The sequence below is a fragment of the Triticum dicoccoides genome, chromosome 3A (genome assembly GCF_002162155.2).
Source record: "Triticum dicoccoides isolate Atlit2015 ecotype Zavitan chromosome 3A, WEW_v2.0, whole genome shotgun sequence".
Lineage (NCBI taxonomy): Eukaryota > Viridiplantae > Streptophyta > Magnoliopsida > Poales > Poaceae > Triticum > Triticum dicoccoides.
Genome location: NC_041384.1, coordinates 543,585,362 through 543,602,818, shown reverse-complemented (window position 1 = coordinate 543,602,818; position 17,457 = coordinate 543,585,362). Strand labels below are relative to the sequence as shown.

The following is a 17,457-nucleotide window of genomic DNA, read 5'->3' as shown; positions in this document are numbered from 1 at the left end:
CTCTCATCTCATGGTTGGCGAGGGAGGAGGATACGTTGACGTCGGAATACCAGCATTTCAACGACATGGATACACATGCACATCCCTGCCGAAGCGACGTGTCCGGCATGCCCCACCCAAAGCTTCTCTCAAAAGCCCCATCAGATACGTACATCGTCCGGGGATCAAAGGCAGGGCCGACCGTTCCCAATCTCCGTCGGAACCTAGGCAGTTAGCGATGGTTGTTCACAGCTAGCCCGCACACTACTAGACCAGCGTACGGAGTGCTGAGCTACAGCGCTTGTCTCTATCCCTCGTGCCCAGGAGCTGCTCAGCTTCTTCTTCTTCTTCTCCTTTTCTAATCCCTTTTCTTGGTTATCTACGGTGAGCGTTGATGTCATCACTGGTCAGTTGCCCATATAAATCGCCTCGCTCGGCCTCTTTTTCTTGTTGCGTATACAAAGCATCTCCCGGGCTCTTCTTGTTGCCTCTACAAAGTATCTGTGCCTATATATCTTGCTCTCTCCGTCGTTGCAGTTGGATTGCAGGAGCACTAGCTAGCTAGCCAGGCAGAGAGCATGGAGGTCTCGGCCATGGAGGAAGCCGCCGTCCCTGCCCCTGTCCCTGCGGCGAGGAGGAAGGGCGGCCTCAGAACCATACCGTTCATCATCTGTAAGCAAGCCTTGCATCGATCATGCACCTTAGTTAGCCAATTTCCCTTTGCTGTACAAATTAACACGCTCATGAGATGACACCCTCTGCTGGACTGGAATCTCAGCGAACGAGATCTTCGAGAAGGTGGCGACGTACGGGCTGCAAGCGAACATGGTCGTATACCTCACCAAGCGGTACAACATGACGCCGGCCACCAGCGCCATGGTGCTCTACCTCTGGTCCGCCCTCACCAACTTCCTGCCCATCGGCGGCGGCGTGCTGTCGGACGTTTTCTTCGGCCGCTTCCCGGTCATCGCCCTGGGATGCGTCGTCAGCCTCTCGGTAAGCAGATCACAATTAGTGCACTCCGCCCGTTCCTCTTGCACCGATCTTGCAGCCTAATTGATCTTGTTGGTGTACGTTAATTGTAGGGGATGTGCCTGCTATTGGTGACTGCGATCCTGCCAGTGTACAAGAAGACTCCGGGGTGCGACCCGGCGAACCCGCGCGCGTGCACGATGCTGACGTGCCAGCTGCCGCTACTGTTCACGTCGTTCCTGCTCATGTCGCTCGGGGCGGGCGGCATCCGGCCGTGCGCGCTGGCGTTCGGAGCGGACCAGCTGGACAAGCGGGACAACAGCACCAAGAACGTCAGGAGGCTGCAGACCTTCTTCAACTGGTACTACACCGTGCTGGGGATCTCCCTCGTCGTTGCGGTCCTCGTGATCGTCTACATACAGGATCACATGGGGTGGGTCGTCGGCTTCTCCGTGCCCGTCGTGCTCATGCTCGCCGCTCTCATGCTCTTCCTGGCCGGCTCGCCTTTGTACCTCAAGGCGGAGGCCGACAGGAGCGTGCTGGTGGGCATCGTGCAGGTGCTCGTCGCCAGCTACAAGAACCGGCGCGAGCTGTTGCCGCCGGAGACGGCCGAGGCGTCGTGCTTCCACAACAAAGCTGGCTCCAGGCCCAGAGTTCCCACCAAGAAGATGGTGTCCATGAACCGGGCGTGCGTGCTGAGGAACCCGAGCAAGGAGCTCAACAGCGACGGGTCGGCGTGTGACCCGTGGCGGCTGTGCACGGTGCAGCAGGTGGAGGACGCCAAGGCCGTCATCCGCGTGCTGCCGATATGGTCCACGGGGATCATACCCGGCGTGATCGTCGCCCAGGTGATGTTCCCCGTGCTGCAGGCAGGTACGATGGATCGGCAGATGGGCAAGGCGAACATCCCCGCCGCCTCCTACAGCGTCTTCGGCATCGTCACGCTCACCGTCTGGGTGGCCTTGTACGACCGCGTGCTCGTGCGGCCCCTCTCGCGGCTCACCGGCCACGCGCGCGGGCTCAGCCTGCGGCAGCGCATGGGAGCCGGGCTGGCGATCTTCACCGTTGCCATGGTCGTGGCGGCGCGAACCGAGGCCCTCCGCCGCGCCGCGGCCATCGCGGAGGGCTTCCAGGACCACAAGGACGCGGTGGTGCACATGTCGGCGATGCGGCTTGTGCCGCAGCACTGCCTCATCGGGCTCGCCGACGCGTTGAACCTGATCGGGCAGATCGAGTTCTACTACTCCGAGTTCCCCAAGACCATGTCCAGCATCGGGGTGTCGCTGCTCGCCCTCGGCATTGGCTTCGGCGCCGTGCTGGGGAGCGCCATCGTGGGGATCATGAACAGCGCCACCGGGGGGGACGGGCGCGACAGCTGGTTGTCCAGCAACTTCAACAGGGGCCGCTACGACTACTACTATCTGGTTCTCGCGGCGCTGTCCGTGGCCAACTTGGTGTACTTCATCTGGTGCAGCTGGGCGTACGGCGAGGAAGGGCAGATCAGAGTGATGGCGTTGGCGGCCGAGGAGGCGGAGGAGGAAGAGACCAAGCAAGAACAGCACAAATGATAGGCAAGGCATTCGCCGGGCAGTGACGCAGTGTGCTGGTGTGCTCGATTGACCTCGCGCGCGCCTTTATCTCTTGCGAATTGCTGAATTGTGATATTGATGTGCTACGCTAGTGTAGAAACGATGGATACACCCGGTCAATATATCATCATTCATCATTCGGTCATGTTACATGTTTCTAGTTGCATCCTCCTTTGTGTTGAGTAAATTAGCAATTTTTGATTGATTTAATCCATAAATAACTTATGATGATGGCAAAAACAATATTAATCTTATATTGATAGGTAAACATGTAAGAACAGCAGCAAGTACGCCTAGGACATAAATCGGTAAATAGGAGATGAACATGTCATATCTTCCAGTAGGCCAGGATAAAGTTGTGGCGGCCGCGGCGTTCTGCTCGGCCTGCTTATTGACAGCTTCATAGTTTTCGTCAATAGCAATGTGGAGAGATCGAGGATGTAGTCTAAGTGGAGGAACAGTAGCGAACATTAATGGTGATGGCATTGGCGGCTGAGGAGGGGGAGAAAGAGACCAAGCAAGAACGGCAGAAATGCTAGGCAAGGCATTCCCCGGGCGGTGTGTTGTGCTTTGACCTTGCACGCGCCTTTCTCTCCAAAAAATTGGTTGCAATGATGCTGAGAAATCCTCTATTATTAGACATGATTAGGACTGAGACTGAACAATATTTAAATTTTGCTTCTCAAAACCCTAAGAGTTCCTCACCTGAAGAATTAATTGATGCTTTATGTACTAACTTTGGAGTTTGTACTCCTAAAATATTTATATCTACTAACTACAAGCAGGGGGCACTGTTGGTTCTGTAGCTGATGTAGATGTTGCTCTCAAATCTAGGCTTTGTAGCCTATCCGAGCCGATGTCATAATTGGTGTTTTTTGGAACATTAGAAGTATGTCATAATTGTCTCCTTGTCAGTCTCCTTCCGTGAGGGGGGGAGGTTTATCCTTGAGAGTGTTGTCGGAGCTCATGAAACTGTCCATGAAGGTATGAATTATGCAATTCTGGTAAGCCTCGGGTTATCTTCAAACTAGACTTGAAAAATTGTATGGTCGAGTTAACTGGGATTTCTTGGTGGAGATGCTGGCTTCTACTTCCTTCATTTCAAATTAATTGAAGTTGTAGCTTTGTCCTAAGCCAGACCTGTCTTTCTAAACTGGACGACAATGACATCTTGAACTTTGCTCTCTCTTGGAGGCATTGCCCTAGAGATCTGATGAGCTTTTTGGGCACCGTTTTCTCCTTGATTGTGTGTGGTATCATTAGGAAGCCATGTTAGCTCTTCAACCATTAGGCGGGTGAAAACGCATATTTCTTTTTGAATTGGGCAGTAACCGACTTCTTTAATGTTGCTCCCTCCCGGAGGCGTTTCCATAGAGATGTGAGCCATCAGTTGGCACACGGGACGACTTTGGCATTGTCAGTACGAGGTCAACTGCTTCAATTTCATGTTTAGCTCTTCAACTATTAGAGTCTCGTCCTCGTCATGCAGATGAAAATTTAGACCTATCATTCTGAATTGGACAATAATCGGCATCTTGAACATTGATCCCCTTCGGAAGCTTTGGCACTGTTGGCACGATGTCAATTGCTTCAATTAGGTCGGCGAATGAGTAGGATTGGCCCAAGGTGGCGTGGCTTGTCGTGTCAACAAATCTAGAGAGGTACAAACCCGCTTTTCTTTCGTTTTGGCTTTTCTCTTCGGCTGTGGAAAACTGATGGTTTTATTATTGTTGTATGTTCATGCCTCAGTACTATGGCTCGCGATTTTCTCTCGGTAAAGGACGACTACATTATTCCTTTATGAATATGCCCATGTGGTCTCAAGGTAAAATACCCTGCGTTGTAGTTGTAGTGGTTGAAGTTGTGACTTTTTCGTTGGAAATTATAGGAGCAAACATTCCCTCACTATGTTTAGCGCGGCGGGATCTTGCCCATGGAATTAAAGTGTGTAGAGCATCTTCATGGATGCATGTTTTTTTTACGAGCAAGGCAAGAGCTCTACCGGTTTCATTAATATAGGAAAAGAAAAATACATAGCTGAACTCTGAAGTTGCCATCCTACTATTGTTGAAGCTGGCATTGTATTTGTACTGAATTTACCAATGTGTTGATGCCAAAGTTTGGTTTACATGAGAATTTCATAAAAGCAAAAAAAAATCAGGTGGCAACTTTGAAAGCGAAAAAAAATACTGTCGAAAAGACATAACAACTTGGGTCTAATTTCAAAGATCTGTGATTGTAATTTTTTGTTGATAGCTTACCAAGCTGACCACTTGGTAATTTCAAAGATCTCATCGAGACGAAAACGACAATGAATCCGGGTTGTAGATCGAATTAACGGTATGAGAGCTAAAACATCTTAAAGTTTCAAGAGAAGCATTTAAAGTGATAATACATGTATACATGCACCGCGCGTTTTCACTACCAGCGTCCTTTTTTAAAGCATTTTTTCCTCCTGTGTGTTGGTTTTATTTTTATGCAAGAAGGTCACGAGTTTGTTCCTCTTCTCCTACCTTAAATGGAAGAATGTGTAGTTTCTTGTACACGCCCCTCGTTTCCCCCCTTCACCTATCCCACTCCTGGGCCCTTCCTGCCAATTTCCAAGGAGAATGCAGGAGCATGTTCTTCCCTCCGGCGATCTCAGAGTTGCATTTCCCAGCAGGCATCCTGACATAGTTTGAACTCCATCACTTCTTGGCAAGCAACAACGGAAACGATCGAGCGCGGGAGCTTGTGCTGTTCACCTCCCTCGGCTACCTACCTGCTGCCGACCTTTATCTCTGCAGAAGATCGATGGAAACCCAGGAGGGCGATGTGCATAGCTCTGAATCCGATGCTCACAAAGTGAAAGGGAGAGGTGGATTTGTAGCCCTGCCGTTCATCATAGGTATGTAATATTTTCCCCTCTTACTCTGCCCCGGCATGGACTGGTAGGTGCAGGAATATGACACCCAACTGAGAATGATCGTCGATGAGACAAAAAAATCCCTGGATGAACATGATTTCCTTTAATCCGTGTAGGATACCCAACTGCTGTTCATCCATGTAGTATTTCCATATATTTTCACTGACTATACTTCCCTTCGATTTGTGATGGTATATGGTGTTCTTTCTTTCCTTTGCATCCGCAGCAAATGAAATGTTGGAGAAAGTTGCGGGGTTCGGGCTCAACACCAACATGATCATGTACCTCACCAAGCAGTACCACCTAAGCAACGTCACCGCCGGCGCAACGCTCTTCGTGTGGGCTGCGGCGGCAAATTTCGCGCCCATCCCCGGAGCGCTCATAGCCGACATGTACACAGGCCGGTTCATGGCCATCTCGCTGGGCTCCATCGCATGCCTAACAGTGAGCGCAAAACCACCAAATATGAGCGTGCCGATGCTTCCCTTGCGCTAAATTTGCACCACTCACTGCAGGGGATTGTTTTCCTATGGCTGAGCGCCATGATACCCGGAGCGCGGCCGCCGCCGTGCGGCGTCGGCCTTGCCGGGGAGCAGTGCGCGCCCCCGGGGCCGAGGCACCTGGCGTGGCTGATCGCCGGCTTCACGTTCCTGTCCATCGGCGCCGGCGGCATCCGGCCGTGCTCCATGGCCTTCGGCGCGGACCAGTTCTCCCGGCACCCCAAGGAGAGGAGGTCGAGGATCCTGCAGGCCTACTTCAACGCCTACTACGCGTCCATCGGGGTGGCCTTCACGGTCGCCGTCACCGTGATCGTCTACGTGCAGGACAACGTCGGGTGGAAGGCCGGGTTCGCCGTCCCGATGGGCCTCATGATGCTCTCCGCGGTGAGCTTCCTCCTGGGCTCCCGCCTCTACGTCAAGGAGAAGGGGTCCAAGCAAATGTTCGCCGGGATAGGCGCCGCCCTCGTGGCGGCGATCAGGAACTACAGGGTGCAGCTGCCGGCGAGGACGGAGGACGGCGTGTACCATCATCTCAAGGACTGCAAGCTCACTGTCCCCACAGACAGGTTGAGGTGAGTGCAGACTGCAGAGTGAAAAGCATGATCAACTCGATGATTGTTCATCATCTTTTATTTTTTGTTGAAAATCGATGATTGTTCATCTGACATATATGGCGATGTTTGATTTGAATCCGCTCAGGTTCCTGAACAAGGCCTGCATGATCAGCAACAATGGGGGCGTGGACTTACCCGGCACTGGCGCGGCGGCCTCAGAGCGCGATTGCAACGGTGGCGGCAGGAGGCTGTGCACGGTGGACCAGGTGGAGCAGCTCAAGTCGACCGTCCGGATCCTGCCGATCTGGTCATCCACCGTGTTCCTCGCGCAGGCCATGAGCCAGAACTACGCCGTGCTGCAGGCCAACGAGATGGACCGGCGCATCGGCGTGGGCCAGTTCCGCGTGCCGGGCTGCTCCCTCACCATGTTCAACATGGTGACCATGTCGCTGTGGTCGGGCAGCTACGACAGGTGGATCGCGCCGGCGCTGCGGCGGGTGACGGGCGACCCGCGCGGGCTCACCATGAAGCAGCGCGTCGGGGTGGGCCTGCTGCTGGCCACGGCGGCGATGGCCGTGTCCGGCGCGGTGGAGGGCGCGCGGCGCAGGCTGGCGCTGGCCGGGGGCGGCGGCATGTCGGCGTTCTGGCTGGTGCCGCAGTTCGCGCTCATGGGGCTGGCGGAGGCGTTCGGCGTGATCGGGGAGCTCGAGTTCTTCTACACGGAGCTGCCCAAGAGCATGGCCAGCTTCAGCATGGCGCTGCTCTACATGGCCATGGGGGTGGGTAACCTGGTGAACAGCCTGATCGTCAAGGTGGTGGACGACACGAGCAGGCGCGGGGGGAGGACGAGCTGGCTCTCCAGCGATCTCAACGCGGGGCACTACGACTACTACTACTGGCTGCTCGCCGGCCTGGGCGCCGTCAACTTCGTGTACTTCCTCTGGTGCGCCTGGAAGTACGGCGAGGAGGGGAAGAACGTGGAGTGGGAGGAGGAGGGTGAAGGCGAGAGGGAACGGCCGACGGCCTAGTTTTGTAATGCTGAGCTCGGGTGTCACAATGAGGCCATTTTTAAGGTGAGTCTGAACTCAGACGGCAAAAACCGCAGGTTGCGGGGTTGGTTCTCTCTTCTCTGAACCAACTGCTCTGAACTGCGGTCAATGTTTCAAAGTTCCCGGGGCACGTGTGCGACTCGCCTTGCCATTCATCTGCGAAGCCGGAGCCTGCAGTTGTTGTTCTTTTGGAAATGTTTACCTCATTCCTCTTCTCAACAGAGAGGCCAGTTCCTCAGGAAAAAAATCTTCGGTCATCTAATTTCAACTAACGACACACACAGCATATTTTTGTGATTGGTTAAATGAAAATAAATCATAAAATTTGCGTTGTGTTTTTTATGCAACAGCAGCTGAAGGTTTTTTTTTTTGCGAAATAACAGCAGCTGAAGTTAATATCGAAGACTTGCCGATGTCTAAAACATGAGGGGCTACTTACATTGGTTTTGGTTATTATGAGCAAAAATGTAGGAAGCATATATAGATGGTTAAGTTTCAGCATATCATAAGGGGGACGGCGACACTACATAAGTACACAACATCTATGCTTATGCTTTTCCCTATGGCACATGGAACTTCTAGTTATTTCACATTCTCGCTTTTAAGATTAGCATAGGATAGTGTGCACTATTTACTTGCACAGTTGCTCTAAATTATCATTATTGTTGTCCAGGACAAAATTATTAGCTGACACTGCTATATGTCTCCCTCGTAGAAGGGTGAGATGGAAAAATAGGTACATCAATGTAAATGTGGCTACCGTTGACGTATAATGTGCTGCCTAATCTCTTCCATCAAATCGGTTTTTTGATTGCACTGGCTAGAGCATGCACTTCTACATGATATCAGAGCCAAGAGGTCTTGAGTTCAAGACCCAGCTGGCGCAATTAAATTGCAGCCCACTTTCGATCCACGTTTAGGCCTGAGGGAGCCACACGTGAAGGGGAGTGTTGACGTATAATGTGCTGCCTAGTCTCTTCCATCAGATCGGTCTTTTGGTTGCATTGGCTAGAGCGTGCACTTCTACAGCTACACCTCTAATAATTTCTTAAGCTCCTTCTTGTTAACCTGAAATAAGCAACAATGAAATCAGTAGCAAACTCAACACAGATGCACCTAAAGATAAAGCATATTATATATTCCCGCACCTTTCCCATGGCATTCCGAGGAAGAGAATCCCATAAGTGCAATCTTGTTGGAATCTAACCATGCATAGAAAAAAGAATTAACTCCATAACAAGAACAGATAATGAATTCAGGCTGACAAGATAGTAGCTATGCACATGTACCATATGTGAACTTCTTAAAAGTTTTCGGATAAATATTTGTTGGCATTACTGAAACTGAATGTTCATTAACATAATTAGAGGATTGATGATTTTAGCATTAGAAGATGTGATTGTAAATATAACTTAGATGGGAAACCACCCCTTGCATAGACCCAACATACAAATTGCGAACTTGATAATATACCTGGCAAAGAAAGCTAGAAAAAATAACTAGGCGGCGAAAACCATCTAAGGAAGCAATACTGTAAAGCAGCTGGAAAAAATATGGAAGTTCTGTAGGCAAACCTTGTATGGAGCAAGTTTATCTTTTGACCAACTTGTCAATGCTTCTAAGGTTAGTGCTGGCTTTGAAGCCTGTTCAGCCTTTTCCTTTGCATCCTCCTTAGGCACAATTATTGCACATATAGCCTCCCCATAAGCTTCATCGGGCAAGCCAAGAACAGCACACTCCAGTACAGTGTCATGCTGAACAACAAAGGAAACCATATAAAGCAAGATGAGTAATGTAGGACTTTAATCAACTGCACCAAGAATCCTTTGGTGAAGCTTTTAGCCTAACATTGTCTACTGCGGAGAAAGCAAAACGTTACTGGGAACAGAGACAAACTAGAGCTTCATAACTATCAGCAGTTCTTTCAGTGCAGTAGCTGCTCCAATTTTTCTAATATTTTAGACACTTGAAGATGTAGTTTTCAGTAAAATGGTAATTTACCTCTAACAGAACCGCCTCAATTTCTAACGCTGACAACTTATAACCACCAACTTTCATGATATCAGCATTTGTGCCTACACAAAAAAAACAATTGAGGCTGAGAATCCCAATATTCTTTTACTGTAGCCATAATATCACGGTCAAAATGAAAACAGGAAACCAGAAGAGCGTGAAACTGCAGCGCTGTAAAGTGGTACTTACGCCCTAGAATTATAAAGTATCCGTCCTCATCTACGGTTACCGTATCACCAGTCTTGAAGAACCCACCATCAATAAATGATTCTGCTGTAACCTGCACCAGAAATTTGGCATGTGAATAACAAAGCAGTGGTATTAAATTCACAACAATGAATCCTTCATTTGGTTCTTTATAGGTAAGAAAGTATAATAACTTCATACGGTGTAACTTAGAAGTAGAGTACATGCTAAAGCACCTCATAAGTCATATTAATAGATAAGATTGTATTTAAATAAGAAAATGTGCATTTTAGCAAGTGGACTACAGATTTGCTGAACAAATGCAACAATAACATCCTGTAATTAGTAGCATCTGGGGGAAGGAATCATATGATGGCACTGTTAAACTTGCACACCATTCAAGAAACCATACAGTAGTAAACTAAGGATGCAATCATCGAACTTTATCTACAAATAACGAATCTATACAATAAAAACATGAAAAGGAATCCAGTTTTCTTACATGCATCAAAGAATGTAATTAGCATCCGACGGAAAGAATATATGATGGCACTGTAAAACTTGTACACATTCAAGAAACTGTACATATTAGTAGGAAACTAAGGATGCAATCATCAGACTTTCTCTACCAATAACTAATCTTATATGATAGAAGTATGAAAAGGAATCCAGTTTTTTCTCTCACATGCATCGAAGAAGTAAAGTAAATACTTCACATGAGTAGAAGCTAATGGGTGATGAATTAGCAAAGGGTTCTTTGAATTGAAATTGTACCTCCGGTCTTTTCCAGTACTCTTTGAAAAGGGACGGACTTTTAATACAGAGCTCACCGACTCCAGTTTTAGTTTCAGTACCATCGTCCATAATGATCTTGGCCTGAGAAAAAAGATGCTTAAATGCCATGAAGCAATACAGAATAAATCAGTTTGACTATATCCCTAATTACAATGGAGTCATAGCATACCTCAACACGCGGAAGAGGTTTACCGACTGTACCTTCTTTCCTTGCACCATGCAATGGATTAGACAGTGCCATGACAAACTATAACCAAATAAGCTGTTAGGAGCCATTGCAAAATTGATATTAAAGCAAAGTTAGCGTGCACTGATTTCAGAAGGAAGAGTTTATGCTGTAACCTCAGTCATGCCATAGCGTTCCAAAAGACGGTGGCCTGTCACTTCCTGCCACCGTTTCATGAGTGGGGAAGGAAGTGCTGATGATCCACACATCTACAGCGATTCAATGACTGTTAGTAGCACAGATATAGAAAACTCGCATAATATCAATGCAAGTCAAGATAATGTTAAGTTGTTAACAAAGTGTGCAGGCTAAAACTATTAAGGGCCTCTTTGAATCCTAGAAATGAGAAATATAGTAATAGGAAAAACACCAGAATTGGACACAAATGCAAGTGCAAAAAAGAGAGGGCTGCAGAAAACAGTCTTCATCGCTCGAGGCGGCAGAAAAGAAACTTTGGTAGAAGCTCTGGGCAATGCAGCTTGGATCAAGGACATTGACGCATAATATCAATGCAAGTCAAGATAATGTTAAGTTGTTAACAAAGTGTGCAGGCTAAAACTATTAAGGGCCTCTTTGAATCCTAGAAATGAGAAATATAGTAATAGGAAAAACACCAGAATTGGACACAAATGCAAGTGCAAAAAAGAGAGGGCTGCAGAAAACAGTCTTCATCGCTCGAGGCGGCAGAAAAGAAACTTTGGTAGAAGCTCTGGGCAATGCAGCTTGGATCAAGGACATTGAACCCCGTTGACAATCACAGTCGCATCAAACCCTGTTGACAATCAGTCTTCATCCAGGTTCTCAATATCTTTGACATGGTACAAGGAACCATGCTTAACCCTGAAATTCAGGGTTCTTGGCCGTGGAAATGGGAAGCATTGGAGTAGTATTCAGCTAAATCTTGCAGGGAAGACACTGATCATCTCCTTGTCAGGTGTGGAGTGATCAATGTTAACTATGGTGAAGTGCTCAACTGGCGCAATGTGATCACAATTCAGTCCACTATTTGGTCTTCGTTTGAAGATTGGTGCACAAAGTCAAGAGAGGCCCTTCGAGGTCGTAAAAGAAGCAGTTTTGACAACCTTGTTATTCTGGTAGCGTAGAGAATTTGGAAGGAAAGGAATATGATTGAGTTCACATTTATAGGGGATTGTTGACCTTTTCAGGTGGAACATATCAGGGATAGGAAGCTATATTCTTCTTTCTACCTTAAAAATAGAGATGCAGTGGTTTGCATGTACAGATGTACTCAGCAAAGAAAGGAAGTGCAAGACATGATAAGACTAAGCCAGATCATTAATTAACTTTACAAGGGGCATTCAACATTCGAATTTCAATGCTGAAACCAAGATAAGGGAATAAATATAATTAGTGACAAGGTATACATGGGACTTACCATTAGTCTCAGCTGCTTTGCGGCATAAGAACAGGCAGACTGTTGATCAGGATTCATACTATCGTACCCTTGCAGTAGGCGTGTGTACACTGTCGGAACCTGGCATTCAGGAAGTATCAAATCACCCTAACATCTCAACCAATTTGACAACGAAAATATGTATGTGCCATAGAAACGTACTCCAGTAAATACTGTAATAGCCTCATCATTTTTACTGCCGTCATTGGGATATGACTCACGCCATCTCTGCCATACTCCCCTCACACTGAATTTTGGCAAAAACTCGACCTGTAATCAGAGAAAATGTGTTACTAACTTACCATGAAAGCAACTCCACAGATGTGCTAGAAACAATTTAATCTTATGTGGCTAAAGAACAAATAAATAGACACATTAAGTGACCAGAAAATAATTCCAAGAGCTACAGAAGACGACAGAAAATAAATCCAAGAGCTACAGAAGATGGTTCACCTAAACCAAACCATAATACCTATTGATCAAACAAACCATTGTAAATTCCTAGATAAAGCATTTTACGTAATACAACAAGTAAATGAGGGTACTTACCACTGATCCTGAATAGAGGGGCGCAAATAGAGCATTGAAAAGACCATGCACATGTAATCGAAGTTAAGGACCTCATAAAATTGACAAAACAGAATGGTTCCTCCAAATATAATAATCAGAAGTAAGGGTGTGAAAGCTATTTAATTGCAATCAAACATTGTGAGTTAGATGAGGTTCTAACTACTATTCTAGTGCGTGTGCTCAGGATTTTAAACCTGAAAAGGCATTATGACTACAGTATGGGAAAGCTTAACTAGTTAACTGAAGATATGAAGCATTTTCCCAAGGAAGAAAAGGAGGAGATATCATCCAAACATGTATCTGTATAGCTGAATACTTGAATAAATAACAAAAGAAGGTTCTTGTTTGGAAATTATGCAAATCGATATGTAAGTGTAGAATATGGTCCAAGATCCTTATATATTTTTTAGTATTAGCGTTTGTTGTGGATATGGTGCAGTGGAAGACAGTGGAGAAACTGATCTTCACTTTGATATCCCCATGCCTCTGTCAGAATTTGAACCTGCCAAACCAGTAAATAAAATGGTATGTATATTAAACACTCACAGACCAGTTCAAATAAATAAAAGGATCATGAAAAGAGTGTGGAAATATCAATAATAGGCTCATAGCAACAGCAAAGTAACCAAAAGTGTTAGCTTCAATTAGAATGTTTCTAAAACTGTACGATAGATCTACTTAAAGATGATAAAATGCACCTGAGAAAGTATCCCCTCATGAGTGTGGACTACTCCTTTCGGTTTACCAGTTGTGCCACTCGTGTAAAGGATAAGAGCAGGATCATCTCCTGCATAACAAAATTTCAGCATAATTAGGTTTATAGCAGGAGGACACGACATATTTGGAAAATAATATTAACTGTTGAACGTATGTTCATGGTTAACTGTTGAACATATGTTCATGATTAACCAGTGAACATACTCCACTAGTGAAACATCAGTGTAAAAGCAGCAGCATAAATGAAATATAAATTTGTGGTAAAATAAACATCAGTAATCACCTTTAATTTTCTTTAAAGTGTCAATCTCAGCCATTAAGCTAGAAACTGATGAAGTCACTACACTACTTAAAGGTTCTTGGGCATCTATCTTTGGAGGTATACTTTCCACAGTTGGAAGAAGAGAATAACGAGTGGAACATTTGGTAGAGATGCTTTCCATAATGTCATGATGCTCTTTTGTGCTTAACACCATAGAAATGTCCTGTAAGTTGCGGAAGTTAGAAACAAAGACACATCGGATAGTCCATTGTACTGTAAACATATGTGCGTATACAACAATTTTTTAAATCTCGATATGCTACAAGATGGTCTAGGCTCTAGACAGCCCCTCTATGGGGCATTTAAGGAACACCCCGTGAAAATAGAAATGTTTCATACTTAAGTTGATATATTAAAGAGGGAGGGGGGGGGATACTGCAAGAAATTTGGAACATACCGAGTCATTCATGACATGCAGGAGTTCAACTTCAGGATAGCTAAGTGCAAGGGGTACTGCAACTCCACCAGAAAGCCAGGTTCCAAATATCCCAGCAACAAATTCAGGAGAGGGTTTAGCCACGATGCCAATACGAGCACCACAAAGGAATCCTGTCGCATTTGCTCCATTGACAGAAGAATCTTTACCATCCTGAGTCATTAAAAAGAACAGCTTAACCGAGTTTTCTCTAAGGCATTATCAACATGCATCGAACAGTTAACAGAATTGTAAGCTAACCAAAGCTCAGTCGACTTATATATCAAACTACTTGGTCATAACAAAATTGAATAGTGAACTACCATATTTTTGGGAAAGGTGGAAGCATAAAAAAGATTAATGACTGCACATGTCCTTCATCAACATAACTGGAGTTTGACTAGAGCTACTAAAAAAACTCGGCTGCACTTTGTAAAGGCTAACTTGTGCAGTTCAGTCATCTTTTTATGGAAATGATACGGGAGAACCCTATTGAACACTTGTGCAACTTTTGTGATGCCTTCTAGCAAACATGCAAGGACAAAGCAGGGCAGACTAATTGCTTGAGTAGTTATACCCTCCCAGTCTCAGACCCGCACCCTAACCAAAATGATTGTCCTTTTGTATTAGAAGAGGAATGACCAGAAGGCACTAAACCTACCAACAGTGTTTCAGCTAAATTATAAAGTTTGAACTTACACTTTTGGGGGAGCTTGAACTTGCATATTATCACGTCAACCCAATTAGTTGAAAATTTCAGTCCCAGCCTTACAAAAAAAGTTATAACAACAAAAGGAGAAGGGAAACTAATAAACCATATATTTCAGGACCTAGAAATAAGGTCAGGATAGTCATATCCTAATCACCTCATGGCTAACAGACAGTCTCAAGTGAATACACACAAAAAAACTAAGATATGGAAAAGGGATTGGTGGTACATGTTTTCTGCACAAAATATTGTGCACATCCAGTGCAGACGAAATAAGCTGGACAAGGCTGTAACTCTTCTGGTCAGCTCTTATAGCCGCACGGGCACCATGTGCAGAGCCATGCTTAAAGACTTCTAGAACAACCTCCATGAACGTACGAGAACTCTGTCTGGTGTTGTCAACTGAGCCACAAGCAAGATAATAAAAACATCAGAAAAAAAACTAAATGGAAAATGTAGTCCTATGCTTCAAACTATAAACAGATATTGAGATGAATGATCAACTGCCTTTGCATGCCATAAAAAGTACTTATTTTGGGACGGAGGGAGTAGTAAGCAATAGTTGGTTTGAAGGCAAATGGGATTAGAAACCCCAGTAGTCCTAGCGGTCTACCACAGTACCAAAATAAACCTGATCAATGTGGCCACTTCTTCGTTATAAGTAGACTTACAAATCACAATCTCAACAATCAGTTTGATCACGCACAAAAGAGTGACTACGAACTGCTACCTTGCCAGAGTCATTCTAGAAGCAGCGCGGCTGCACAATTATAACTAGTTCACTACTGTTGTCCTATTCAGGCCCTCGCTGTTTCGTCAATAATTGGACCTCTAAACTGTGGTAATGGGAACAGTACTAGCTTAAAAGTTAATGCTGCATAGTTCTAGAGAGAACGTGACATCATGAGGCCCGAGAGGCAGGTTCTGAATCTATTAGGACTATTAATCCGTACTACCATCGCAAGAACTTCAGTGATCACTCTTCTTTTTTTTTCTTTTGATGGGAAACAGCTCCAGTGATCACTGATGAACGTATCCTACTCGAATTTGGGCAGATGTACAGCAAATTCCTTGTGGAAGCATCAAAATTAGAACGCGGACGCCTGAAGGGACCACCCCGTGAATCGGCGGCTACTGCCACTACTCTCCCCTCTCTGCGCCGAACATCCAGTGAAGCTGAACAGCGGACACCTTCAGCTCCGACAAATCAGGGCAGGTAAGAGTGGCGCAGGGATCAGCTTCAGCGCGGGGCGAGCGATGCTAGGCCACAGCAACGCGACGGCGAGGGACCGCCGACGGCAACTCAAGACAGCTGGACGGCGCGCGCGGTTGAGGCAAAACGACGAACACCTTGTGCGAAGGCGAAGCACAAGGAGGGCTGGGAGGAGAAAGGAGCGACGGACGGAGGGGCTGACCTGAGGCTGGGGAGGAGGAGGCGTCCGAGGCGAATTGGCGTCGGAGGCGAGAGGGGAGGAGGGTATAAGAGGAGGAGGAGCGGAGCAGCAGCAGCCGCGGCAGCAGCAGGTGGGGGGAGGAGGCGTGGGCCGTGGGGCAATTGAATGGCGTCATCAAGCGCGCCACCGCCCTCCCGCGCGCCCACCCCTGCGCACGCATTTACGGGCTGCCCCGGGTAGGTGCGTGCGTGGGTGGTGGTGGAGGAGTAGCGCTGTGGCCGTGGGGCGCGTCCTACGAGGTTGCCCGTGCCAATTGGTGGGACGGACGGGGGGCCGCCGCACGGCGTGGGTCGCTGGCGCTGCAGCTGGTGGTGGTGCCGCTCGCGGCTCGCGGGTTTCTCCAGTGTGGGGTTGGTGCGGCTCGCTGGTTCGCTTGATCGGTCCCGTCAGGGGCCACACTGGAAGAACATGATATCTTGTGCTGCTTCCGTGCACGACTGCAGCGCTGATGGATGATGTGAGTTGCGCCACGAACAGCACTGGTCGTACATGATGGACAAGGGAGAACTGTGCAATAGAACACGGAAGCAAAATAGAAAAGGCAGTTTCAGCCGTTGGATTTAGCATGGATGTCCCAGATTAGCCACGTACTAGGAGCTGATGGAAGCTTCATGTTCATTTTGTGAACCCTTGGCTAATACTCCCTCCGTCCTAAATTACTTTTATGACAAAAATGAATAGTATGACAAGTAATTCCAAACAGAAGGAGTAGCTATATACAGATAAATCCCTTCACCATTCGATTGAGATTGACTCAGTTTTCTCTGAGAGAGACTTAAACTGGGTGACTTGAAAGTCATTGGGCCCTCTAAAGGGCTGGCTCACACATTTGTGACCCAAAATCACCTGACACGTCAGAAGATCAGCGTCTCTTCCATGTGCCTCATGTTGAGTCCGAGACATCCATGCGAGAACCGACAACCAAGGTTAATTTATTTATTTATTGCAAATTAAGGCATATGTTTTCATCGTGGTCTTTCTTTGATGGACTCATGGACGAGAGGAAGTGTGTACACTGACGCGCAATGTGTTCTGGCCTAGAATTGCCTTCAAATGTTTAGTACTATTTCAATCATCATCTTTCGCGC

The 17,457-nt window shown here is 46.8% G+C and overlaps 3 protein-coding genes across 3 annotated transcripts; 2 read left to right on the top strand and 1 right to left on the bottom strand.

Annotated features, from left to right (window-relative positions):
* The first annotated feature begins 353 nt into the window (after positions 1-353).
* LOC119272071 (protein NRT1/ PTR FAMILY 1.2-like) lies at positions 354-2,669 on the top strand. The gene is made up of 3 exons (XM_037553664.1): positions 354-651; positions 758-975; positions 1,065-2,669. The coding sequence occupies exons 1-3, from the start codon at positions 558-560 to the stop codon at positions 2,517-2,519; spliced, it is 1,767 nt and encodes a 588-aa protein (XP_037409561.1). The 5' UTR covers positions 354-557; the 3' UTR covers positions 2,520-2,669.
* A 2,434-nt stretch (positions 2,670-5,103) lies between these two features.
* Positions 5,104-7,668, top strand: LOC119272070 (protein NRT1/ PTR FAMILY 1.2-like). The gene is made up of 4 exons (XM_037553663.1): positions 5,104-5,427; positions 5,672-5,889; positions 5,961-6,517; positions 6,645-7,668. Exons 1-4 carry the CDS (start codon positions 5,334-5,336, stop codon positions 7,525-7,527), a joined length of 1,752 nt encoding a protein of 583 aa, XP_037409560.1. The 5' UTR covers positions 5,104-5,333; the 3' UTR covers positions 7,528-7,668.
* A 452-nt stretch (positions 7,669-8,120) lies between these two features.
* Positions 8,121-16,544, bottom strand: LOC119269071 (malonate--CoA ligase-like). The gene is made up of 17 exons (XM_037550817.1): positions 16,331-16,544; positions 15,145-15,317; positions 14,189-14,380; positions 13,753-13,954; positions 13,451-13,539; positions 13,185-13,254; positions 12,732-12,784; positions 12,345-12,452; positions 12,165-12,263; positions 10,885-10,977; positions 10,712-10,789; positions 10,522-10,623; positions 9,751-9,841; positions 9,550-9,623; positions 9,123-9,302; positions 8,697-8,750; positions 8,121-8,616 (listed from the first exon to the last, which is right to left on the bottom strand). The coding sequence occupies exons 1-17, from the start codon at positions 16,527-16,529 to the stop codon at positions 8,578-8,580; spliced, it is 1,896 nt and encodes a 631-aa protein (XP_037406714.1). The 5' UTR covers positions 16,530-16,544; the 3' UTR covers positions 8,121-8,577.
* Between the last annotated feature and the right edge of the window lie 913 nt (positions 16,545-17,457).